At 37.7% G+C, this 27,485-nt stretch overlaps 1 protein-coding gene across 11 annotated transcripts in view; it reads right to left on the bottom strand.

Annotated features, from left to right (window-relative positions):
- HECTD1 (HECT domain E3 ubiquitin protein ligase 1) overlaps positions 1–26,911 on the bottom strand; it is a 62,647-nt gene extending 35,736 nt beyond the window's left edge. For 4 of the 11 annotated variants that reach the window (XM_071746170.1, XM_071746175.1, XM_071746178.1 and 1 more), the window contains exons 1-9: positions 24,225–24,429; positions 7,820–8,054; positions 6,709–6,936; positions 3,057–3,338; positions 2,527–2,815; positions 2,139–2,215; positions 1,940–2,038; positions 1,494–1,608; positions 711–885 (exon numbers count right to left, since the gene is read on the bottom strand). In XM_071746170.1, the coding sequence (XP_071602271.1) occupies positions 711–885; positions 1,494–1,608; positions 1,940–2,038; positions 2,139–2,215; positions 2,527–2,815; positions 3,057–3,338; positions 6,709–6,936; positions 7,820–8,054; positions 24,225–24,364 (1,640 nt within the window). In that variant the 5' untranslated portion in view covers positions 24,365–24,429. Of the gene's footprint in view, positions 1–710; positions 886–1,493; positions 1,609–1,939; positions 2,039–2,138; positions 2,216–2,526; positions 2,816–3,056; positions 3,339–6,708; positions 6,937–7,819; positions 8,055–24,224; positions 24,527–26,774 lie in introns of those variants that run through there. The other 7 variants (XM_071746172.1, XM_071746179.1, XM_071746176.1 and 4 more) reach the window with 3 other exon arrangements.
- Between the last annotated feature and the right edge of the window lie 574 nt (positions 26,912–27,485).

The raw sequence follows: 27,485 nt of genomic DNA, 5'->3' as shown, positions 1-27,485 counted from the left end.
CTCAAAGTACCTATAAACACTAGGAAAACAAACAAGAAACTAAGAAAACGTTCTATTTGTAGTATAAAAGGCTGAGAGTTTATTGTCACACACAATTTATCACAACCATTTGCCACCCACAGTATTCCTTTTTAAGTATTAAATTAGATTACATTCTTTTAATTCTCTCAGTAAGAGGCATGTACCCCAGTGAATTAACACTTAAGCTGTCAAGAAGTCTTCTAAAACCCTCTAAAATAGCTTTTTTCCAGTCTTTCTGATATTCAAAGGAATCTTGATACCACTTCAATAGTTTACCTCTCTTAAATTAGTACTTTCATTATAGTGTCTGTAACCAAATATACAGTACACACTGACTATACAATGCACTATATAAAAATAGTGTTCTTTCATCATACTACAGTCAAGAGTAGACTTCCTTCTCCCATTTCTGACAAAGTAAACATATTTTTTTAAGACACCACTTCTCCAGAAAGGAAAAAACACTACTTAAATACTAACTAAAAACCACTTGCTCTGAATAGAGCCACTGCTAGTCAAACAGAAATATTTTTGTGTCTCTTGGATTACTTACACTTCTAGATGTTATTTTTACTTTTAAAAAAACAACAAACCAATAAACCAAACCAACAAACAAATCACTTTGGATTTTTTATGAGAATGTTTTAAAATTCAAAATATGCAAGGAAACTGACTGCCACAACTATTACCTTATTGAAGGCAACATAGTTTGTTGAAATGTTTGTGCAAACACAGGCAATAATCTTTTCAAGTATATGGGTGCCATTTCTGGATCTCCTTTGGGTTCATTACATTCTTCCTCATCTTTGTTTGCATCTTTCTTTTTCTTCTCATCTCCTTTGTTGACAGGACACATCCAATCCCCTGGAAAATATTTTTTTCCCCCAAAATGTTCAATGGCAAAAAACAACCAAGCAAAGAAGCCCTTTAAATAAATATAAGAGCTTTCTTTACGAACATCTAAGTACCTGCATTCCTAAAAATATAACATTTAAATGTGCAAGAATTTTCTTGAAGAAAACTGCTTCATAACAAGTGCCACCAAATACTGCTCACAAGAGAAGATCCAAATGCTTGAAAAGGCCTATATGAAGTCAGAAACCACCTGTGGCTCCAGTGCTACAAACACCTCACAAACAGCTAATGTGCACTTCTCCCACAAAGAAAGAAAAGGTGTCAGAGAAGATACCAAGGCTGACATCCTCTGAATCCACAGCAAAATCCCAGTTTAGTCCTACTCCACAGCTGAAAAACAGGACCATTGCCACCGCTCACGTACAGTCAGCCGTTTCTTTGATCAAGACATATAAAATACTATGGTTTTCATATGTACTTTGCAGGTTAAGGAAGGTTGGCCATAAAATTCTATTTTTAAAAAATTAATTCTAATAGAGTAAAATTTGAATAATTAATTACACAATACATATAGGCATTTCTACAAGCAAGGGTATGGAATTAAAAGCTGCACTCACCTGGAGACTGAAGAATAGCTACTACTTCACTGTGCCCCCTTTCACGAGCTTTATCTAAAGGAGTTTTCCCATCCTCATCTCTCAAATCAGGGTTTGCACCATGTCGTAAGAGAGTCTGAGAACAAAAATTTTTAAATATGAAAAAACAAAAATTCCTTCTTCCAAAGTGGTAAACTTGTTTTTCATATATCTTTGCTTTCAAGAATGAGAAAAGTATAGGAAAGTTAGCACATTATGCACTTTTTACATCTGTAGAGCTAAGATAAATCTACTTTTATTCATATTACTGCCCTGTAACAAAAAAAAATTGTATTTTGATAAACACTGTAAAGAACACAAATATTTGACAGTGCAGACCTTAAACATAGTACACCAAAGACAGTTTGTACAGGGCAAGACAAAAGTCAGTATGCAAGGGTTTCTAACATTATCAGTTAAAATCATACCTTTGCTACCTGAGGTCTTCCAAAACATGCTGCATAATGTAATGAGGATGACCTCTGACCTCTGTTAACATCAGCACCCCTTTCACAGAGGAATTCTACCTGTTAAATAAGAAAAAAGAAGATTGTCTTTTTAACTTTTTTTTTTGTCGTGGTTGTTACATGAATAGTCTAAGTTTAGGATTATGTAAAAATAATTTACCATTTCTTGAGTTCCAAAAGCTGAGGCCCAATTTAAAAGAGTTTGTCCTACATCATCCATAAAATTTACTTCAAAAGCTGAAAGATAATGAAATAAGAAAATTAAAGCTCCCAGAATAATAAATGAAACGTCAATGTTCCTTAAATAAGTGTCAGGTCCTAAAAAGAAATTAAGCCTCCTCAATAATTCTAGGGAATAATTTATGCCCTTAATTGCATTTTCTTTTAAAGTAGCATAATAACAAATACTAACATGACCTGTTGTGTATGTAACAAAATAAGTACAACTGTATAACAAGAATTTCAAGTTACTGCCTAAGTATTTGTTATGATACCATATATTATAAAAAGATAACTGGTTTCTCTCCTTCCAGAGTATTTTTGCTTACCTCCTGTGTCAATAGCATCTATTAGTGCATCAGTGTCCTTACTGCGGATGCAGTCTATCAGCTGCCGATGGGAACGTTCACCAGAACTGTCCAACCTTCTCAGTCCTGGGATCCTGCCCGTGGATCCAGCACTGGATTTTGGCAGAGCTTTTCTCCCTTCGAACAGTAGCACCAAAAGAAGATCTACTAACCGCATGGTATCCAGTACACATCTCTCATCACCCTGCAACGCACTTTCTATAGAATCTGGAAGTTCAGATCTTAGGAGATCCTGGAAATAATTAAAAGTCTGAACAATAAAAGATATACAGGGCTTTAGAAAATACTATCAGAACTGGGTTTCATTTCCATATGAAATGCTTCCTTTTTTCCCCTCTTTACAAATAACCTATATGTATGTATGTGCATATATATAAATAAAAATCTATGTATCTACATATAAAATACTGACACAATCTTGCATATATTAAAGTTCATGAAGGGAAAAACCTAGTAAGAACAAAAAGCTGTAGCATAAAAGGATTTCTTACATGTGTTACTACTGGAGAGCCTCTACACAGGGTTGACAACAGGCTTACGATAGTTGACACCTGATTACTTAATTTAGAGTCTGCAGCTGTAGATGGTGCTCCAGTGCTACTCCGTCCAGGTTTGCAAGCTGAAGATGGGCCTGATGCTGCCCCACCAGCAGCTGCCATTCGAGATAACAACTCCTCAGTTAATCCATGCTTAGCTAATGGGGCTGGGTCAACTCCACGCCGTGTGAATCTGTCAGCTAATGAAGCAAAACATCTCAGAGCTCCATCTGAAACCTAAGAGTTCAAGAGCAAAGATGAAAAAACTGTTACTTAAGATGAGAAGATGCTAAGGGGATATTTACAAGAATACTGGACACACGGGAGAAGCCAATTTCCCCAGGTTCCCTTCAAAGACAAGGAATGCAAGAGACAGGGTTTTAAGTCAAAAGCTCCGAGTACTCTGAATTCCTCATTGATGCACTGTACAGTTTGTTGTTGGGTTGGGTTTCCCTCCCCTCTTTCTGTTGATTATACTTGGCAATCATTGAAGCTATTTTAATTTTGTTTATATCTCAGCATTGTGAAGATCATCTTCACTGTATGAGCAAAAAACCCAAACCGATGTAGAAAAACACATTTATTAAATTGACAAATTAATACATCACAGAAGTACAGTTTAAAAAGTTTTTAGTTCTAGATACTGTTCCTTCAGTGAACAACTATTAATAGTTGTTACAGCTGTCCATTCTGAGAACAATGTTGGGGAAAAAAACTAAACCAAACCAAACCAAAACAACCCAATCAACCCACCCACCAAAAAGCCAACAAAAATCCCCATAGCAGGGTACTAAAATGTAACTGGTTGTTCTGATGTTAACTGTTGAAGCAACTTTCTAGTAATAAAGCTTAAAAAAGAAAAAACATTACAAAGAAACAAGAAAATGCCAAAACGAAGAGGTTTTACTTCTTAATTTTCACACATTTACTGAATTTCAAATTTGTTCCTGAATGTACAATGAAGACAACTTAAAAATTTCCTTGCAATTTATCTTCCATAGGCTCTAAATATTCTAATGTTATAATTTGGTATTTGTAAGTAATATTATATGCCAATATTACAATATGTTTTATTAATTCAGTGCTTTTTATTAAACAGTATCAAACAAGCTGAGGCATGAACTCAGAACTCCAAAAGTATTAAACTGACAGTGAAGTTTGACAGTTAAATAGAACTAAAAATAGAACTGGCAAAATCCAATTTTACCCTTAGATAACCCAGGCTGTCCACTGAGAGCCTGACCCAGGGATATGTAAATATTTTTGTGACAACAAAATACACACTCCCAAATTTAGGTTTGTCACTAGAAAAAAAAAACCAAAAAACAACTAACTGTGACACTGTGGGAACAAGGCTTACTGATGATCCTCTTAACAATCCAGCAAATAAGACTGCTGGACAAATGCCCAGGCCAACCTCTTTGTCATGTTGGTGTTGAAAAGAAGGGAGGTTTTGCTTTTAACACCTGTCCCATCTATAAACTAAAAGCATCATCATCTTTCAGATTAGAAGGTTTGCATGGGCATATGAATATGAGCTGCTTCTTGCACATTTGCCTTTCTAGATGTACAAGAGCAAACCAGACTGGTGTCAAGAAACAGCTAAAAAAACAAAAACAAAAAACAACAAACAAACAAAAAAAAAAACCACCCACAAAAACAAAAAAACATGACCAAAAACCACAAAAAAAACCAACCAAACAAAACCCCAACAACATCTATTCTTTACCAAACTCTAAATCACCATAGTTTTTACCCTCTAAAATACCAGCTTCTATCACAGCCCACTTTCAAAATGATTGTCAGCTATCACATACCAAGAGACCTTAGAACAAGACATTTAGCCAGAATTCAAAGTCAAAATCTTATTTCTCCATTAAGTTTGCAAGGACTTGATAAACAGTCTCTCCTAAATAAATGCAAACCACACTGAAGTTCTGGCATGGTCCCTGAATTCCAAGAATTCTGATTTATCAGTACTGTTTTGCAACAGATTTTTCTTTAACTTGTAATAGTCACTACTGGCATTTTGCTCCACTTCTTTAACGGAATGATGGCTAGACAATTCTGCCAATCTTTATGTAATCTGTATATGCTTTTATGGATTTTTTTACCAGAACAGTTCTGTCAGAAATACACAAGTTCAGTGTATTTAACACATTAAATTAGTGGCATCAGTTTACAAAGCAAGAGAGCACTGTGGATGGTATCTACATTTCTTCACACCTACTGCAAGTTTACTAGAAATGTTAAAAAAACAAACTTTTAGATAGACTGTTCTTGTGGCCACATATATCTTTTATTTGGTCTGACCTCTTCTCAACTGATGTTACTGACCAGCAGCCAAAAGCTGACCAACAGTGCAGAGGTAAGGTGGGGGGGAAGGGGAAAAACAATATTTTACAAAGGAAGTTACTGGGCCAATTTGTAATACACACCAACATTCCCTGTGTATCCTGAGTCCTGTTTCACACAAAACATGTTTCTCAAGGATACCAGTTGAGATACACTTACTATTCCAGTCATTCCTATCTCAAGCACATTTATCTAAGCCTTAGCTGCTAAATCAGTTTATCTGAACAGTTATTAATTTCATTCAGTTCACCAACAGCCCCACTAAATGTTTTCTTTCAAACATTATAAATTGGTAAACAGTTAAAATATTACAGACTTGTGGTCTAAATTTCAGGATTAGCTGGCCTGAGATGATCAGTGCATTAACAAGTTACATAAAGTCTAAAAAACACAGTTAATTGGTCTGAAATGACTAATGTGACAATGCCCTGCTGACTGGGTCTTTAAAAAAAAAAACCTAAAAATACATTTAAAAAATTAACATCACAGGCCAGAAAGATGTAGCCTCCCACATACAACATGCTTAATAAATGGGACAAAGGGAAGGTTGGGGAGAAAGGTGGGAAGTGTAGACAGAGGAATGAGAACAAAGGTGGAGGTAAAATGGTATGGACAAGAAGCCTGGCCAGGGTACAGTATGAATTTAGCTAAATAGCTATTGCAATGCACATTAGTACGACAGACACAAAAGGATATTACTACTAGGAAGATAATTCCTCTTGGATTAATTTTCTAGATCTTACAAGAAGTACCTCATCCCAAATTAATAAAGCTGCAATAAAAAAGTGCCACTTTTATAGTAGGACCATGTAAGCTGGCTTCCAAGATAACAGCATTGACTATGGATGTTTTTATTGCTTCTCTTATTTTGGAAAAAACAACAAACCAAATTGATTTTTGTTTCTTAATTATGCTCAGTTTAATAGTGACTGAGGTGCAGACATGGAATAATTAATTCCTTCAGGAAGTATTTCAAAACACAAAATGAAATAAGCTACAGGATATTTTTCAATAAAGTTTTCAGTGGTTAAATCAGATCATATTTACACAACAGTGGCTCCAGTAAAATGCTGAGCAGCATTTTTGTCCTTTTTCCTAGACATCTGTAAAGAAAACTATAAAAATATCCAAATATATAACAACTACTATGTAAACATATAATTGTGTAGACTATATATAAAAATCTAGCCATTCTTTTACTAAACATAATGGAGATACCATTCACAGCATACAGACCCAACTATTACATTACCTGATGGTCTTCATGTTTTAATAAACTAGACAGTGATTCCACACAGATCTCTAATGAAGAATCCTGAGGCTCCATTTTGCCACAGAGTCTGGATACCACAGCCATAGCTGAATGTAAGGTATCTTTATGAACAAGGTGTCCACTGTCACGAATGAATGTCAGAACACAATTCAACCCTCCAGCTTCAAACACAGCTCCAGACTCACGGGTACAGATTAATTCTAACACCTAGGACAAAATGAAGTTTCATTAGAATGAAGTAAGCATAAAAAGGCATTTATTTGTTTATATCCATCAACAGAAATAACGTAACAAATAAACTCCTCTCTTCCTCATCACACAAAAAGGGCCAAAGCCTCCAGTCCTCTAGTAGCTACAGTTTTCTTCAAAAATATAGGAGTGAATCCAAGGACATCCATCAATAGCATGGCCATAACAGATGTTCATGAGAGACATCTAGGGAATAGTATCTTTTCCTGGGGGGAATTAAGTCGTTGGACAAAACACGACTGAGAGCTTGGAAACTTCCAAGAGTACTCTTACTCCAGTGCTGCAGTGGATGTACTTATGAGTAGAGTAGAACTGGTAAATAGGAAATACATTCACAAAGTCTGATGCCAGGCTAATCAAGGTTTCAAACTATATGTTGTCACATAGACATGAGGGATGCTTTACACAAGAGATTTTAAGGGTTTGTAAATTTTTCTTAAGTCTTCACAAGGGTGTAGAGGAACTGTATCCTGTGCCACTGAAGAGAGAGCAGACAACTCCCTCGCAGGATAAACATATCTAAAAATACACATATGGAGCAGTTATATACATGTGGAGCAATCATGTACATTACATGTATGGATCTGGATATGCATGTATAAATATGTATGAAGAGAGCAATTCTTCATTTCTCTCTCTCTTTCCCCCCCTTCCCCCCACCCGAAATCTTGGCTTTGTAGAGCAGCAAACTGACACTAAAGACAAGTAGCACTTCTGGCATGTACACTTGTGTAATACTCTGGTTTTGCTTCACATTCTAATAAAATAAATAGGAAAGTTCTTTTGAAACAGTAAATTTGCAGCTCCTTCACGAAAATAGAAGGTTCTTCAGAGTACATACCTTTACACACTGCTCAGCCAAATCTCTGCTGGTTCTGTTGTTAAGTTCAACAACTACTAAACGATTACAAAGTGCCTTGATAGCTCCATCCACTCCCACGATCCTACGAGTGCATTCGGCTGATACATCCAGGTAATATGTTATGGCACGAGCTGTTACTTCTAATACATTGTCTGGAGCACTTTCATCAAGAAAAATTTTGCACAGTGCTGGTAAAAAAGTTCGAGGAGGGCAACTGCAGGAAAAAAACAACATAACAAAGCATTATTAATTGTGTGAGCTTCTCTACATCAAGTAATTTCACACACTTTCACATTAACAGACTCATGTTTTTCATATTGACATTATCTGATGAATTAGTTTTATAGTTGGTTCAGAGCACTGAGTCAGAATTTAGGCATCTCACACACACTGTGAAATTCAAACCAGTAACCCAAAAAGATGCTGTATTACGGGAGGAACTGTGCAGTAACAAATTTCAAAATTTTAAAACCAGACAGGGAAAATTTATCGTCTTCAGAAATTATTTTAGGAATTAATATCACACCACCAAATAGAATGCATTTTTTCTTAACAGAGCTTCAAGATTCAAGATGATAAATAGCTATATATCATGAAATATTATATTTGATACGGAGACTAAAGATTTTGGTTTTGCTATAAAACTTTAATTCTCTGAGTACTGCTTCTTCCCTACATTGTCACTTATCTTTTTATTCTATTTCAATTTCCTTCCCCCCACTCAATTCTTTTTCCTTAACCACATTGAAACATTAAATTCATTTAGCTTGCTTCTCTTGCAATTTCTCTTCATATCCAAAGCTCTCCTTTTAATTGTTAGCCTAATTTCCATAAGCAAGGACAGCCAAGAACATCCCCACAGCTTCATAACGGAACAAGCAAGCTGCAACAGTCCTTCTATCCCTCTCACACAATAGGATACAAATCAAAATGGATGTTCATAATAATGCTTTTCACAGTCATGGCAGCTGTGATTAAAACTGGTTTAGATCAAAAGTTCCAGGACACGGAGCCATACTTTAAGATAATTTATCTTCCAATAGTATACTTATCAATAAAGAAATTAAAATACTGTGGTACTACTACAGTGGTAGAAGACTTCCAAGGTGTTTGAGGTGAATTAAGGGAAGGTGATAAATGTTGTGACAGTAGTTGAAATAATTGGATATCTCACCCTTAGATGTAAGGGATCAGAACTACATCTACAAGATGCAAATACTGTAATTTTTTCTTAAACCAAAAAAAAGGATTACAGCTTAATAATTTGAAAGAACAAAACTAATAGCATGCTTTTTGGCCTAGAATACAGGTGAAGTACCTGCTGAGCCATCACTGTGAAGACTAAACCTGAGGTCATTCAGTACCCATCTGCTATGCACAGTGACTCACACAAAGGCAGCAAATCCTGGGACAGGGAAGTGCTAACTGTTTCCTGGAAGATCTGGCTATGCTTCATGGAGTAATTAAATAATGCACTACCCAATGATCCTTAATACATAAATTAACAAGTGAAGCTTCACTAAAGGCTAAATCAAATACTTAATAGTTACATTAGCCTATTCAGCCCACACTGTTTGCTATTTAACTCCACATCTTGCTTAGGAGGAGTTTACACAGTAACTTTGCATTTTGAAGACATTAACCACTGGAAAAAAAGTCTGAAATTTGTACTCATTATTAGAATATTATCATACAATGATACAACAACCATTTCAGTACATAAAATCTAAATCAGATGGTGCTATCTCTTCAAGTGTTTTGGTATTGGATCTTTTACACTGCATTTTATGCAACACTAGACAGAACACTAAAACACTGTTATAAGCAGTGTTCTTCAAACCCTATATAGCAAGGAAAAAAAATACAGATAAGCACAAATGTTATAAAACAAAGCCACACATATAAGCAAGTGGAAGGTAAGGAGCTCCACTCTAATACTAGCAAGTAGCAGTAAACCATTTTTTCTTACATATCCAAAGATAGCAGCAGGAAAATAAAACTCTGGATTTTTGCAAAGAGTTAGAAGCAACACTTAGCAAATGTAACACATTTTTTCTCTGGTTTAACAGTTTATAAAAACACACAGCACAAATGGAACTTGGCTGTAATTGTTGAAAATGGAAATTTTAAAACTTGGAAAAAATCCTTTCCTGTCCTTAAAACACCTGCCCACATGAGCCAATTACCCAGCAGATACAGCAAAAATACAAAGTTACTAAGAGTCTATAATTTATTTTGAATTCTTTGCCAGCACACAAATGCCAGTGCACTGTAGCAGCAATGCTCTTCCTACAACAGTACAGCTCACTGGCAAAAATTTAAGGGTTTATTTTTCAAAAAAATTACTTTTTTGCCAGAACTTCTAGCAACATTAGTCAGAGAACATACTTTTTCAATTAGGAGGGAAGTAACAACCCTTACTTGCTGTCAGGACATTTGTTTTCTGACTTGGAGGAACTATTTCCAGTCCATCAATAAGGAAGCCAACTTGTATCATAAGGTTTCAGGAAGACACCTGTGTATTTGTCAGACACAACGTGTGGGAATCACTTGTGTCTCAAAATAAAAAGCTACCCAGGCTTTGACTAATTTTTTTTAAACATGAGCTTTCACAGAAAATTCTTTCAAGCTGCTTCAAACTCTGAACTCTATGCACTTGATGTCTGCTTCTTCTAACAGTCCAGTTTTGGGTTTGGTTGGTTTTGTGGGGGTTTTTTTGGGTGTTTTGGGTATTTTTAGTAACCAGGAAGTTGAGAGCTAGACTACACCATTTACAAGAGGCAGCAGAAACATTTTATAAAGATTTGTTAAAGCCAGTAATGGCGACTGGAGGGGAACAAAGGAAGAAAAAAGCTTAAACAAAAGTGCTAAAAGAACTAAAGTTTTTTTCCCCTCCTTTTTCTTGCAGCAATTTAAGAAGCAAAACATACAAAATCACAGGCTTGGAAGTAAAATAGAAGAAAACACAACAAGCTTTGTGGCATAAACTTCTATGTACTATCCACTCCCAGCCACATGAATTTACTGCAAACTACACAATTGTGCTGTACATTATCTTGAATGTTTTTTCTTTTTAATACACAATTCATTGTGCTTCAATGCAGAAGACATTAAATAATTTTAAACAGCTGTGTGTCACCTAACAATGAAAAAAAGTATAGCCTTCTAACTGAATGCTCTGGACCACCTATATAAGCTAATCAACAAATCATATAATCAGCGTGTAAGAGAAAAATGCTTAGTAAAAAAATGTAACAGCCAGGATGGTTTATGAAGAAGCAGTCATATGATGATGCATACAAAGATAACATGGAGTCTGATCATCATTAGAGCTCACACAAATTTAGAAGTAATAGAAGTGTAAACTTTGTTTTTCTCAGACATTGTTATCAGGAACATAGCCAAAAAAACCAAAAATAAAATCTAACTGGAATTTTTGTCCTACTCTCCAAAGCAGTAGACAAAAGCTTCTTCTAATTAATTTTAGCATGATACATAAGTTGTGTCACTTTCTCCCTCATGTCTCTCTTAACTCAAACAACTTTGTTCAAGTTCTACACAATACAGTAATACAATTTAAGTTACTTTCCCTCAAGTCATACCAGGCAGTCAGATGCATAAAGAATTCAAAAGTATTTCTGAAAAAAGCAAAACAGACAGACCTGGATTGTATCAGCCCTGAGTCTCTGCCAGTGATACTGTCAAAAAGTATCTTTATTAAATATATTTTGTGAACATGGCCTTAACAATCTGTAAATGGCTACTACCTTTTCAGAGAGGTCATAGTTTGACTTTTTCAAGCCACAAAGAATGACAGCAACACTGACATCTAATTTGACAATAAAGTCATCAATTGTACTCTCAGATACCAGAGATACATTTGACAAAGCAGTCCACGATACACCAATTTGCCTAGATAGGGCCTCTACGCTATAGAATCATAGAATGCACCCACTGTATGGAAGGGACTCATGGGGGATCATCAAGTCCAGGTCCTGTCCCTCTGTAGGGCCCCCAAAAGAATGACACCATGTGCCTGAGAACACCATCCAAATGCTTCTTGAACTCAAGGCCATCTTGCCCACAGCTCTGTTGTATTATTTCAGGCCAATACATGGCTCTACTTTGCTCTAATCAGCACAGTTCTTCACAACTTTGAACTCATAATGACAGCAGCCAAAAAAAAAAAAAAAAAAAACAAACGTTTTCCATGCCACACAAATACAAAAGGTTCATCAATGCTCATATGCCCAAGCCTCTTCAGATAGTCTTTCACTTTGGGTGTTAAGAGGTTGAGACAAGACAAAAAGTCATATTAGCAATATGTAAATTATTTCTTAGAATTAAAAGAGTATTCAAATTGTGCAGACTATGATGGTAAATTTCTATATTGAACTAAGTGAAACAATCTAGTAGCAGGAGTTTCTTGCAGATGAATGTAATTGAGAGGCTTCATTAACATCACATAAGCAAGCAGGGAGTAACACATACACACAAGCACAGCCAGATCAAGAGGATCAACAAAGAGCACAACAGATCAAGAGGAGCCTAACTCAGGTCTAGCTCTGAACTTCTCATTGCATTTTTTTCTCCTCTCCAGAGATATTCCTACCAGTGTTTAGCACCTCCATTTCCTAATCTATTGACTGCAACATACCAGCCATTAGTATTTGTCACACTGGAGCAGCTGAGGGCTCCTGTCACAGATCAGGATCTCCCTGCACTATCAGAGTAAAACAGCAGATTCCATCCGAGAAAACCCAAACTATAATTGTACACATGAAGAGAACATAAACTAATCATCCTACTATCCTACCTTAACATCTCAACAGTTTTGTAAACTGCAATTTATTGTTTAGCACATCACATAATTACACTGATTCCACTTCCTTATGACTTTTAAAAACATTTTATTGTCAGTTAGCACATCACCAGCATTTTCTGCTGTTTTAATAAAGATGTTCTAGGAAAGACAATTTTTTCATTCCAGCTTTCCCAAAAGCTATCAAGGGAATGAACTGCACTGCTGTCATTTTGTCCAGTATTGCTACCTAAATTGCTGCTCTGAACATTCATTCAAAATGACCAGGTAAGAATGATGCTCTACTTTGCTTTCATTGGAACAGTAATATTCAGAACAAAAGGAAGATGTACAACCTAAAAGTGCTACTCTTACTGAAGGCTGCAGAAGAACTTTAACCTTGGTTGTGTAATATCTAAAGATACATCCTTTGCAGAAATACTTGGTCGAGGCATTGGAATTGCCAGAAAGAACAGCAGCAGGTGAATAAAGGAAGAGCAAATTTTCTACACAACTACATAAACCACATGTACTGCTAGAGTTTTAAACAGATAGATAAACACACTCATCCTCAATAGGGTAATATCCTCAATACAAAGCAAAAAACCCAAACAAACTTCAGTAGTCTGTAATAAAACATCACTGTGTTTATTTCATGGTGAAAACCACAAATTACTGTTCCAGTAGACAACAAATGGTGAGTTTCACAGGAACTCTTACAAGATGCACACAAGATGATGTTCATAAGCACGCACATATCATACACGTAAATTCAGATTTTTGCCTGCTAAAATCCACTCAGACCTTAGCAGTCCCTGAAGTTCCTGCTAGCAGGGGGACAGAAAGCATCTGTTCTATCATTCACACACAGCCCAGATCAGAGACTGAGCCTGTAACAGCACTGGAGGTACCCACACAGCCCCAGTGCTCCAGCCAGGTTGCTAGAATGTTTACAGCTTAAAATTGTACAGCTGTCATTTTGAAGACTTTCAGTCATTACGTTGAAGTAACTTTACTATGAATAACTGTGTTACAAACAGAAGTAGGCAGGTTAGCTTCATAGAGATCACCCTCTAATCCCAAAATCTGCACCAAGCAATTACGTGGGTCCCTTGTGGTTGAAACTATGAGCATCTGCTCCAAAACATGCATGTGTGAGTAGTGCCAGAGAAAGCACTAGGGGGGGTAGATGGGAACACCTGCACGCAATGGAAGATGGAATGCAACACTGTCACAACCACATAGAAGGTGTCCAAAGTACGCCCCTCCCTTCTGTCACACAGCCCCACTCTGGATTTCTGTGTGCTGGCTTTTGAACCTTATGAAAATGGGGAAGTCTTGTTTTTACTCAGTAGATTGTCTCTACACCTCAAAATTGTGCAAACGGCCTTTCAAAGTAGTCCTTAAGTATTCACTAGATCCAATCCGGAGTAAAGGCAACTTGCTACTAAAGTGTAAGCAAAGGCAGCACAGGGAAGAGAAATCCACTGCTCAGATGGAAGCAAAGCCAGCAATCAGGTCCTCAGCAGAGCCATTTCTGAGGACCAGCCTCTCTTTTTAATGAAACACCAGACAAACAAACACAATCAAAACCAGCTGGAACCAAAGAGTCAGTCAGACAAATCATGTTATGTATGTGTCACTATTATACCTTAACAACATGGCAAATCCCTATTGGCTTCCTTCGGTCAAAAAAGATCAAAGGGACCAAAAACTGTTCCAAATACCATAGAAGACTAGGTCTCATCAGTAACACAGACCCTAATGCTCTTCCAACCAAGACTATGCTCAGAACAAAAATCTGCTTGGGCAGGTGGTGAAGCAAAGCATTTCAGGAGTGTCTGCAACACAGAGCCTGCACAAGGGACAATCCTTTAGACAACCATCTTCATGGGAAATACAAGGCTGCCAACACTTCCCAGCTCAGCAGGGAGGCTGAAGACAGAACTGCAGCACTGAATGAACTGGTATGACAGGATAGCAACTGGTGTGCAGCTTTTAGTGCACTTCCATGTACTAACAGATGATGCCTTTGATTTCCAAAAGAAAAGAACACAAATAAACCTTTCATCACTGCAGGCCTCAGCTCTCACCAAGGGGGAAAAAAAGCAAAGTGAATAATATCTAAACTTAAAACATCCCAGGATCAAAACCAGTTTCACCATGTTGCTTTTGCCTAGATCATATATGAACTTAAAGAAGTAATATATCTCTCAAACAAAGAAATTACAACAGGAACAAAAAACGTGTTGCTGCTGTATCCTCAGAGTTGGAGGGGTATGGAAATTACTCTGTTCACAATGACCTACTTGCAGTGAAACAAACAAAATACAGTGGTGACTTTCTTTCAATACAGGAAAAAATATATTTTTAATATTTTTTAAGTCTTTCAAAGTATAAAATAATGATTTATAGGAGCTAACAGGTAGTTCCAAAGTTCAAATTTCTATTTAAGCACTTCTAATGAATATGAAAATTAAAGGAAAATATTTTTAGATTTTAATTTCTAAGAAGCTCTATTAGCATCACATTAGGCACTTCCTAAAGTACTTTTAAAAGAGTCTGCTCAAGAAGAGTGATTAGGGACTGACTTAGTGAATTAATGAGGTCACCCTGTGTTACTCTTTAGTGAAAGATCAAGTTCAGTGAGTTAATGAGGTTACTCTGCGACCAGTGTTACAGCTCTTGCTAATTACTCTAAGTCTCTCAGTTTTGGATGTCCACTCAACTTCATTCCTGTACTCCCAGGGTAAGAACTCTGCTATTTATTATCTTACAACTCTTCCACCCACCATGTTTCAAACATCTTACAAGATGATGTGTTTGTATATGACTGGCTTTGAGAGGTCTGAAATAAATACTACTCAGTATCAAGATTTAACCTTTATATTCTAATTTATTAGGATTAGGTTAGTAGACCACTCTCTGTTCCATGTAGAACATCAAGAAAAGAACTAAACTGCATTAAAACCACAATTCTGCCCAATTTCTGTTTTAATATATTCATGCTTTCAGGTTTAAAATGAGATTTTTAGATTGCAAAGACCATGATACACAAATTTTCTACTACTAATTCCTCCTCTGCAGATTTAATTGATCTGAAAACATTTGCTAATCATCAAAATCATATTGATGTCAAGAAGGGCTAGGGAAATTTACCAGTATATTACTAGAGCATTCACAGCATTATAATCAGCATAACTGCACATGCTGACACGCTTCTGAATCTTTCCATTCTCCCTGCCCTCCCTTTAGCAACAGAAGTATCCACAGGGATGCAACGTTCTTAAATAGCTACAGCAGTGAAGCCGCTGTCAGTGCTAAGCCCTTAAATTCAAATGAAGTGACTCAGCAGATTTTCACAGCTAGCCAGCCTAAAAAGATAGCAAGATAGTAAAAAAACAGGCACCGTAAACTCATTTCTGTAATTACACTTCATATTCTCAGTGGACAAAACAGCAACAGTAACAGGAGTTTAAAGAGGAATGTTGAGTGTAAACAAAAGCCGAAAGAAGGAAAAGACAACCCCACTTCCACCCCTGAATGGTTAACACAGCTAGTGCTAGCATTAGGGTGTGTTACTCTGCTCCAGAGGGAGGACCGGACTGGGTCGATGCAGAGCCCCTGCCGTGTGACAGAGCCTTTGGCTTCAGGCGCCTGGCCCAAGACATGTGACTTGAGGCAGAAAACCAAGCTCAGCTGTCTGCCAGCACTTGTGCTGGATCTGGAATGCATTCCATCTGCTAGACCGGTTAAAAGTGGGGAAACAAGGAATTGGATGCGCCTACACTAGTTAAATAACTAAAATTTAAACAACTAATTTTAAAGAACTAAGATTTAAAATGCTGACTTGAAACAACATTAGTAACTCTTTTTCAGGAAAAATATACTAGTTAAATATCTATGTCACAAAATTTTAAGGTTTAAGAGAACATAGAACCTGCACAATTGATTTGTTCTTAAAACAACAGTAATTCCAACTTATTTTTTATTAGTGACTGGTTTTCCTTTCTGTAGTCCTTTCTATGAAAGGAAATCTCAGGCTTTTCCTCATAATTTCCTTAGCTTAAATAGTGTTTTATTCCACCTATGAATCAAAAACATCAGCAGAGTAATTGAGACCACCTACAAGAGAACTGCCTGCACACCTGCATTGTCTATCAGTATTCTTCCAAAACATATTGTACAGTTTTCTGCTGCTACAGAATAAAGGTCAGAAAACATCCACTTATACAGAGTGCAAGGATACACCACTGTATTGTAAAGGTACAAGAAAGGTGCTAAAATTTAACTACTAATTTAGAAACTTTCCCACAATTACAAAATATTAAACTTTTACAACTATTAACCTCTACTCTTAACTGCAATCACAGCTCAAACCAATAAAATGAGGCTAGTGAATTAAAAATCCATCCTGTAGCTATTCCAGCAGAAACATTGCATTATTACAAGTTGAAAGAAATAAATTTAAATTTGGACATTCAACATTTATAAACATTTTTGACATTCCTTTTAGCTAAATAATAACAGACAAAGAGCTGAACCCTCTTCTTGAGAATTCACTGTCAGAAGGGAACACATCATCTAAGTAGACAATTCAATAGACATCAGTTGTGCAAAATGAAACAAAAGAAAAAAATGCATAAAAAAAGAAACAGCCCCTGCAGGGTAGGTGATTTCTAAATTTCTCAACAAATTATTATTAACTTTTCTCTTGAATTTACAAAGGATGTGTTGGGCTGCCTTTTGCATTTTTTAGTATCTTATAAAAGATATGCCATGCCTCAGAGTACTAATTCTACATGTATTTGTTTTCCTATCTCCAGCATTTTGTATTTTGCAGAAACTTGGTCCACAATAGCTGAGTAATTGAAGTTACAGATATTTCTGCCAATAATTACTTTTCCATTAGTAGCAACCTCAATGGTTTGAGTATGCTTTACATCTGTTCACATTTCCAAATTAAATAAGTAACCAAAAAGTATGATTTTAAGTGTGCCTAAATAGGCACATCTCCCCACGAGCTTCCTGCTGGGTATCCAAGTGCTCAAAAAGAGAACCAACTTAAACAAGTAAAATTCCATTTCCCCATTAGCAATCTACTGACCATCCACACTTGATATGTAGTCACTTCATAAGAGGCTGATATTTTAAATAATTTGACTAGTATTCGTTCAAGAAAGGAAGTCTGCTATTTGAAATTCCTGTAGCATTTATTTTATTCATCCCATACAACCTATTATGAGATGGAACATTTGAAAGGTCATTCACTCACTGCCTTAAAATTCCACACCCATGTTTTCTGTGGTATTTGAAAGAATCACTTCAATCTTCTCTCACACAAAGCCCTGATCAAAAGAAAGGGTATTTAATGATACTAATGATAATACTAACGGTACTTTAATGGAAAAAATAACAGACTAACAAATAGTGGCACAGACAGTGTGATGACTTCTGCAGAATCGCCTGGACTACTCAGGAGCATAGGCTCACTTAAACAAAATGTCACACACCAAAAATGCACAGGTGCCAAGTTATAGTTCTTAGTCTAGATAATGCATGAAGCCATGCCTAAGAACTGAGCAGTCATATCCTGGAAAGAAACTCTGAAAACAAATAACTAAAACCACACTTCCTGTACATTGTTTTGGGAACATCTAGCTAGATTTGGGATGTGTAACTGGTAACAGTTAAATGTACTATCATTAACATGCATGAAGCAAACACTGGAAAAAATTTCTGAAAAACTTGGAAACTGAAGAGTCGGAGAGGGGAAGATGATCAGGAGCTGAAAAGATCCTTGTGTGCAAGTACATTCACAAGTACATTCAAGTACATGGTATTGGCTTTTAATTCAATTGGAACAAGTGCACCGACTGCCCACCACAGAATGCTGAAGTCTGGCCTGTTCAAATAGAAAGGGACATGCAAATTTCAACAACAAATGCAATGAGTCAGCAGAATAAGGAGCAAAACAGTGAGTAAAATTAGGTGGGATCGGCTATGGGAAGTATTAGCTACACATTATGTATCAAACAAGATGTTCAATCCAGTAATAACCAGGTAAAAGAGGATGTCCTAATCTTCTCTTCCGGCCTTTGCAGTCATTAAGATTCCCAAAACAACTAGAGAAGGCTAGTTAACCTCCAGTATCCCCATTACAATGAAGCCATAATCCCCATTTCACAAAGAGCAATCAGAAAGACATTAGCATGTTGAAACTCTTACCACTGCAAAAATCTCAACTGCCCAACAACAAAAAGCCTTAAAAATCAGAAATTGTTAATTAAATAATAAAAATAAAAATACAACGTGCACCCCTACTTCTCAGAAACACACTCTACAGGATGCTGAAGTTCTCACTATATTGCTGTCCACAGAGAAAGTAAATGACTCCAGTGCTGACATTTCACTACTGCCACATTTTCTGCCTTCATTGAAAGGCAAAAGAGTTAGTTAGAATCACATGAATATTGTCACTGTAAAGCTTACAAAATTTCATTTGAGAGAGATGTCTGTGTTGTCCAAACCAATAATTTACTAAGGACATATGCTTTGCATGGTCTGAAATAATGAAAACCATAGTCTATTGTTGACAGAAATACCCTAATTTACTCATGGCTGCACTCCAGCACGGAACTGTAATAATGGCCTGGCTTTTTTTTTTCCATTTTCTTTCTTTCTTAAAATAACAAAATGAGCAAATCTGTAGGACTCAAACAGGAAACCACCTCACAGAATCACAGATTGTTAGAGTTTGGAAGGGACCTGGAGAGATCAAGTCCAACTCCTTCCTAGAGCAGGAACACCTGGTATAGGCCCCACGGGAACATGTCCAGGCAGGTTCTGAATGTCTCCAGAGAAGGAGATTCCACAACCCCACTGGGCACCCCGTGCCAGTGCTGTCATCCTCAACACTGACAGAGCTGTGCTCTCAGCCTGTTAGTTCTACCACCAGTGTTGTGTCTGTTAAAGGGCACTTTACCACTGGCTGAATTACAAAGATGCTTTTAAAGCCAGTCCAAACTTTCAAACTTTCAAAATAGGCCTGAAAACTACCACTTTTTATTCCTATCTCTATCTCTACAATAAAAACTGTTTTTCTATCTATATCTAATTTTGATTTCCTGCAGTTATACAATATTGATAAACACAGGAGGCTGTAATTTTAAGCACTGAGGTGGAGGTAAAACTAAACTGTTCCACATTATTCTACCACAGTCTCACTCACTCACTTCAACACAGTCTCTGATTCACAGAAAAATGCCTTCTTACACTTGTAATTACATGTTAGCAAACAAGGCACAGATAGAGCAGTGAATACATACTTAAAAAAACCCAAGATTTAATGTAAATTAAAATAAATACATTTGATGTAAAAAATATGAAGTATTTACCTTTTACACATCAGAACCCTAAATTATCATCCTTTCTATAATTTTTGGTTTTATTTTTCAAATAAACTAATAACACTTTGTTGAACAAATCTGTTAATGCTAAATATACTGAGGTGACTTAATGCACAACCAAAGAAGATTTGCTTTCTCTTTCTGACCATTAATAAGGCCTTGTCATCTGTATAGTGTACTAAAGATTTCACTCAGGTTTTACTTTACTTGTTACACTACTGCCTCATTCTACAAGTTTTCTTTGCAATTAAGGAAAAATAATAAATGAAATCCTCCTTGCTAAATACTTTTCACTCTGGCAAACAGGGTAAGACAATAGCAACACAAAGCCCAGATTTGAGGAGTTCTCATTTTATTTCAACAAAAATGAAGTTGGGGTAATAAAAAGATAAACTGAAACACCTGTGTGGAAAAGGAGTATATTAATGTGAGATTGTAACTAACAGCTCTGTCTTAGAAATTACCTGTATCAATTTTAACACTACAAATATCATGTGTTTATATAAAATGCATACTTAAACCTCCAGTTAAAGTTCACTAAATAACACAGAGTTTAACTCTGATTTGGGACTAAAAAAATCAACATGAGTTTATTTTACTCAAATTCAATTACTTAACTGAATGGTTTCTACCCACTCATTAAGTTTCTGCAGTTCAAGCTACTGGATTTTGCTGCTGGTTAAATTTTAGCCATTCTTCATGCGAACTGACTAACCAGTGTCTGTGACTCATTATCATCAGGAGATGAATGTGCTGCTGATTTTTTTGAATGCTAACTTATGAGTAACATCAAAAATAATTTCATCATATGTAATAAGTAAATCTGGGGAGAAGTAAAGAAACACCAATTATTTGGCAGCAGAACCTGTTATTGGCTGCACATGCTACCATCTGCTGTGATATTGCTACAACTTTGCTGGAACCCTACAAAATACATCACCATACATCTGTGCCTACTTCTGCTTTTCAGATATTACCAAAAACAATAGATTCAATATCCATGACTCTTGTAGAGAAACACATTAATAGCTTTAAAATACACCATTTCCTTGAGAATGTTTGCAAAGTAATCCTATTACTTTAATGCAATTATAAAGTACAAGATTCTGAATCCACCATTGCAATGCTTTTTTGTTTTTCTTCCAGTTTGTGATCTTTCTTTGCTAAGTGAGACTATGTATAGCCTTTAACTCCCTAAAAAAAAAACAAAAAAAAACCCAAAAAAAACCCCCAACAGTCTGGAAACAGTGTTGTGCTTTTAAGGAAAATGCATAGCATTCCTCCCAGCATTTTTCTTTTTTTCATAGCTTTGCAAGTCCCTCATCATATGCGGCTTTTAATCATCAGATTTACTTCACTAAAATGATAAGTTTTTTCTTAGCTTACATCATAAGAGCAAACCATTTCTTACGTAAAAGTGGACTAATAATAATTAAAGTCACCCAAACTGATCCCTGCAAAACACCACATTTCATTTTCCAAGAAGTTTACTGCATTAAGATTCCTCAGACAGATTTTCTTAAAGCTTCCTTAGTCAACATAATTAATAACCGTAAACAATCCTAATATCTTGTAATAACATCTGCACACCAAACAAGAATTCAGGAATGCACTTCTTGCTTAACAGAGGAAAAATACATTGTTACATCTAGAAGTCAGTTTTCTTATCAACAGAAAAATGTCACCATAATAAATCAGGCATACACTGAAACCATTTTCAAGATTAGTTCCTGAAAAAAGTGTTTGGTAACACTTCTCTCACATACTAAATCTAGTTAAACGAGCAAAATTTCCTTTAAAAACATTGCTGAAAAGCAACTTTAAAATATTATCAAAGTTTATTTTAGTTACACTCTCTCAGCATATGACAGTTTTGGCTACTTGGACTGTCATTTGGAAAGATTTTAAAAATACTTTTCAAGACATCATTTATTCCTTACAAAGAGTTTCGCAATAAAGTCACCCTAAAACACAGACCGTGATATCACAGGCACCCAAGACAAAGAAGCCACTGAGAAGTCACCCACTAAAGACTGTATAGCTTTCCCTGCTTCCAGGGAAATTTTCCATATTCCAGGTATGCAGTTTCATTTCCAGTGCTCATCAGACACCTCTATAATCTGCTATAATTCACTATAACAGCATAACAGCAGAAAACTAGCCAGTTTATTCCATGGGTTTAAAAAGGAGCTTGCTCATTTAGAGAATTAGGACTCCAGTAAGCCCTGACACTGGCATGAAGCAAGAAAATTGTTGGGAGGAATAAGAAAGAACGAGTGATAACTTGGAAGAAGCAGCTTTCCCTTTTGAAGGTAAGGAGATAACACATCAGCCCATCAAATACTGTGAAACCATATCTTCAGTGTATTCAGAGTGCCAAATAAACAGAAGTTTTAACTTTACAGTAAAATTACTTGAGCAGGCAGGGAACCTTGATAACTTTTCCCAATTTACACTTAATTTTCTTCTGTTTGTCTCTGAGAGAAGCTTACAAAAGCCAATAAGATCAGCAATTTGAAAGACCCATAAAATTAAATTACACCAAGGCTCAAAACAAAAAATGTCCAATGGTATTTTAAATGTTACTTGTTTCAGACATAAAAACTAATTTTAAAACCGCAACACTGCAATAGAGGATTCACTATCTATACTTTAAGAAAAAAAAAAGCACTTGGGCTATTTAATTAATTTCTACTAAGATGAAAGTCTGTCCTAAATAAAATGCATAAAACCCATAACTGGTTTGTATTTTCAAACCTGAACGTTTCATTCCTGCTTCTCAAATGCCCAGATATCCCTACAAATGTTTATGCCCAAACTCTACTTCTGTACTAAATATAAAAAAATCAAGAAATTCACACAGATTTCTCAGAAAAAAACCAACATTCTTAATTATCAAATTCTCTTCTATAGCAGTAAATTAAGTCTATAAACCAGCTTTTCTGAGGCTGAGAATATAATGCTCCACCAGTACCAGTACCATGAGGGACATGCAGGAAAGTCAAATACATCTCCCTTTGGTATGTTTTTCAAGCCAAAATTTTACCTGTAAGCTCATTGAGGCAAAGATGCAGCAATTCCAAATTCTGAAGTACTGCACAAAACTCTGCTCACTGTTATGTAACTACTACAAACCCAAATTTTAGATGTGTATGAATTTTACACTTCCTGTATTAACAGAAGTCATGAAAGATGAACAGATTTTAAGAGGTAAGTCTGAAAACTGTCCTCTGAAAAGGGCTGATGAAAACTGTCCTCTGAAAAGCCCTGAAAAGGGCTGCAAAACTAACAACTGTAACAAAAAGCTACCTTCTTAAATGCTTCTAAAGCCACACTCTTAAGAAGCATGATGTGTAAGAAAAACTCAAGTCACAGAGTCACACTGAGATTAAAAGAAAGGCAGGTGAGTGTAATGAAAAAAGATGAAAGAGTTACAAAATAAGAACTGGAGAAACAAACAAGAAAAAAATATAAGAGATTTAAAAGTTGTGATTATTTACACTTCTGCTACCTCCTTTCCATAGGCTCTGGGCCCTCACAGGAAACATTGTAACACATGCACAGCAACACTATTAAGTAACTGTTGTGGTTACATCAGCATTTAGCGCTGCAAGAAATGCAAAGAGGACTGAGAGCTGGGACTCTACTATATGAATTGTAAAAACGCATTTGAGAAGGAGGGTAGCATGAATAGCAACAGTCTTCAAAGGAGGGGCAACATACTACTATAAACAATGGTTAATATTTATGGCCCTTTTATTTATAGACTCAGAAAAAGCCACTATATCTCCTGAGACAATTGTTACAAGATTATGGACACTTAATAGATCGAGGTGATCATTATAGTTACAGTGTAAAAGAGTTTTCCTCTACTGTTAAAACAAACAAACAAACAAACAAACAAAAAGCTCCAACACCTCCACACTGCAGCTCTGAATGCAATTCTTTAAATTAAACAATCAGATCGTGTGTCAGAATGAGCACCACAGGTCACTCACATTTTTAATCAGACAACAATACTTCACCCAGCATTAACAAAAATACATTACTTCAGTTAGCTACACTCAAGTTGTCTGTAAAATCATTTTTGAAAGTTTCTAGGAACGTTAAATGCTATATACAGCTACCAAGAGAGTAAAATGACATTCCATAAACAAAACCTAAATCTACTTACGTTTCAAAACAGCGATCCACGTTGTCTGACATCAGCAGTAGCATGCATAGCTGCTCTAGTGCTATTAGCTGCATATCCCTTTCATCTCCCTGCCCCATCTGCAGCCATTCCAGCAACGTGTCTGGGTCCACATCTGCCATGGTGTTTGTTTTAAAGAAGAAGGAAAAAAAAAAAAAACAAAAAAAAAAAACAAAAGCCGCCTCCACTTAAAAAATACCAAAAATATCCTTTAATTGTTCAAGCCAGACTAACTTGAGCACAGTATCTCTCTTCAGACAGCCCCAGGCTTTTGCAGTTTTCACCTGGAAAGAAAAAGGGAAAAAAAAGCATCATCATCATGATCACAATCTTGTCTAAACTTGTTAGCTTTGCTCCTCCCTAAAATTTATAGCGTATTTTTGGGCTGATATTAAGAAAATTTCTACATACTTGAACAGCAATATTTTTTTTCAAGTTTTATACATGAGTAAGCAGCAATGAGCTTGTTCTGTTTCACTGGAAATAAATTCTTAAGAAAATAAATCTCTAGTTCCAGGTGACAGAGCTTACTCTTATTTTAAGAGACACTCAAAATTAAAAGTTAGAGCAACTGTGCTTAACATTTTTCTATATTAAAGCTAATAAAGACAAATAGTCCTGTCTTGCCCACCTTCTTTCCTTCAGTATCACTTCAAAATAGCGTCCAACTTCCTGAACAATTAATTACCTCCTCACATAACTATTCAAGTATACAGAGACCTCAGATGTCACATTTTAAACACAAAGCCACAAAACAAAAAAAGAGATACACAACTAAAAACTTGGATAATGTTTCCAAAGATTTTAGTAATCCTTTGTCTTTTAAAATAGCCTTAAAACGTAAGGAAAATTTTTAAATCGAAGAGCAAGACAGACAGACATCACTTCCATTTTCAAGAGCTTGTTGGGTTTTGTTTTGTAATTTTTAGGGAAAAAAAGTTATGCAATCCATAGCTTTTAAAACATGCAGTGAATAATTCAAATCATTCATGTACATATAAGGAAAACAACATTATTTGCTGGCCCAATGCCACAGTTGTACATGTAAGCTGAAGACAAAAAAAGTCCTTTTTAAAAGTTAAAGGATTTTTTTTTATTCATGTGCTTGCTTTTTACTTTGTGCTTAACTGACAAATAGTCAAATTCAGCTACCATGCCTAAGAACACAGCAAACATTACTATTTTCACATAAAAACTAGAACAAAGGCTACAAATGAGCCTCTCTAAATTCAACATACAACAAAAACTTAACTATTTCTTAAATATACCTTATCTAAAAAAAAAAAAAAGAGTTCACCAAACTTGCAAGTAAATATGAAATGCTGGACAATGTGCCTACAAAGTGGGGGGTGAGGCAGGTAGGGGGAGAAGAAGCTCAATCTGGACAAAGTCTGACTACTTGTTTACTTGCTACTTATGTGTTAACAGTTAAAAAATAACTCCATCAAGGACACATCTACAAAAGGGAATAAAAAAGTGGTATTATATGAAGAAAAGTACACCTTCGCAGCAGTACTGTTTCACAACAGCTTTGAACTCAAAGATAAAACAAAAGTAGGACAGATATGATCATTTTATAATTTAGGACAATAATGACATTACAGATCTACTCAATTACTGCTTGCCACTTACATGGGTTTTTTTTTATGGCTTCAGTCTTGCTGTAAAAGCTAATTCAAATGTGACTAAATTAATGATCTGTGCTTTAAACAATGCCTATGATCTTCTGAGCTGTTTACAGACTGTATTTCCTGTTCCAAGACTAAATAAAACTACTTTCAGCCAGCACAAGTGGGATCGTATTGTAAATATGGTACCTCTCCTTAACAAGACTAAATTATTAACTTCAGTTGGAGGGGGGGGAGGAGCGCGGGTGAGGGGGGGGAAGGCAACAGAAACAGGAAAATTGAGAGAGGTGAAAGTGGTGTAAGTTCCACACAGGCACCTGCCGTTCTCCCACCCCAGACAGGCTCTAACCAGACGGAAACGAACCACCGAGCAGAAAAGAGAGCAAGGCGAGAGGCCGGGGCTCCCAGGAGAGCCGCACCAAGAAAAGGGGCCAGGCCGCAGCTGAACTCATCCCCCACTGCCCGGGCCTACACACCCAGACACGGCGGAGGGGCCTCGGCACAGCCCGCGGTGATCAGGAGCCCCCTTCACCGTACCCGCCCTGCCGGGGAGGGGAAGCCCTGGCACCTCCAGCCCTCTTCTCGCCACCCCCGCGCACAGAACAACCGGCGACGTGAGGGGCTCTCCGGCAGCACCGCTCCGCTCTGCCCTCCGTCCCCCACACGGAGGTGTTCCGGAACTCGCCTCCGCCACCCCCTTCAAGGGCCGCGGCCCGCAGCCGGGCCTCCCGGCCCGCTCCCTCCGGGCCTGCCGACACCGACCCGCCAGGCCCGGGCAGCGACGCTCGAGTTCCTGGCGAGCCGCAGGCCTCGCAGGGTGACCCGGCCTGGCAACTCAGGAAAGGCGCCGTCTCCCAAGCGCCAGCAGAAGCCGCCCCGCACCCTCACCGCCTCTGTCGCTCACCTCGGCCTCCCGAAGCCTCTTCGCTGGAGCCGACCCCTCCTCAGCGCCGCGGGGAGACAGGGGGAGAGGCGAGGAGACGGCGGCGACAGCCCGAGCCCCGCAGCAGGCGGCGGCCAGCGGCATCCATGGCGCTCCGCCCGGCACGGGATTGGGTGGGAGGAGGGGGAAGGGAGCCTCCTCGCGGCCTCGGGGGGAGGAGCTGGCGGCGGCCGAGCGGCCACTGGGGGCGCTGCGGTAGCGGAGCGATAGAGGAGAGGCAGAGGAGGAGCAGACGAGGAGCGGGTTCTCGCCTCACGCTCCTCTCCCGCCTACACGGTGAGGGCGCAGGCGGGGGTTCGGCGGGGATCGGCGCTGCAGCGGGTTCCTCTTCTCCTCGGCGTTCCGCTGGCGGCTTCCTGGGGCGAGAGGGAAGCGAGAGGGCCCCGCGCTTCCGCACCCGTCTCGGGAGGGGCCGGAGCCGCCCACCTCAGCTCCCCGTTGGCCGCGCTCCCTTCGGGCGCGTCTTGCCGGCTCCAGTGGGACTCCTCCCGTCTGAGGGGAGCCTCTCTCCGCCCCCCCAAGGGCCTCCTCGGGCAGGCACCAGCCTCGGGAGCGGGACCCGGCTCCCCAGGGCACCCCAGCTGCCCTTGACCGTCAGGAGCGGGATTTTGGTCTTGCCCAGCGTGTCTGTCGGCTCTCCCCAGACTTGGGGGGGTCTTACCCTGGCCACAT

This window comes from Heliangelus exortis, chromosome 5 (assembly GCF_036169615.1).
Source record: "Heliangelus exortis chromosome 5, bHelExo1.hap1, whole genome shotgun sequence".
NCBI classification, from domain to species: Eukaryota; Metazoa; Chordata; class Aves; order Apodiformes; family Trochilidae; genus Heliangelus; species Heliangelus exortis.
Note: the sequence above shows the minus strand (reverse complement) of the source record. Positions and strands in the feature narration are given on the sequence as shown.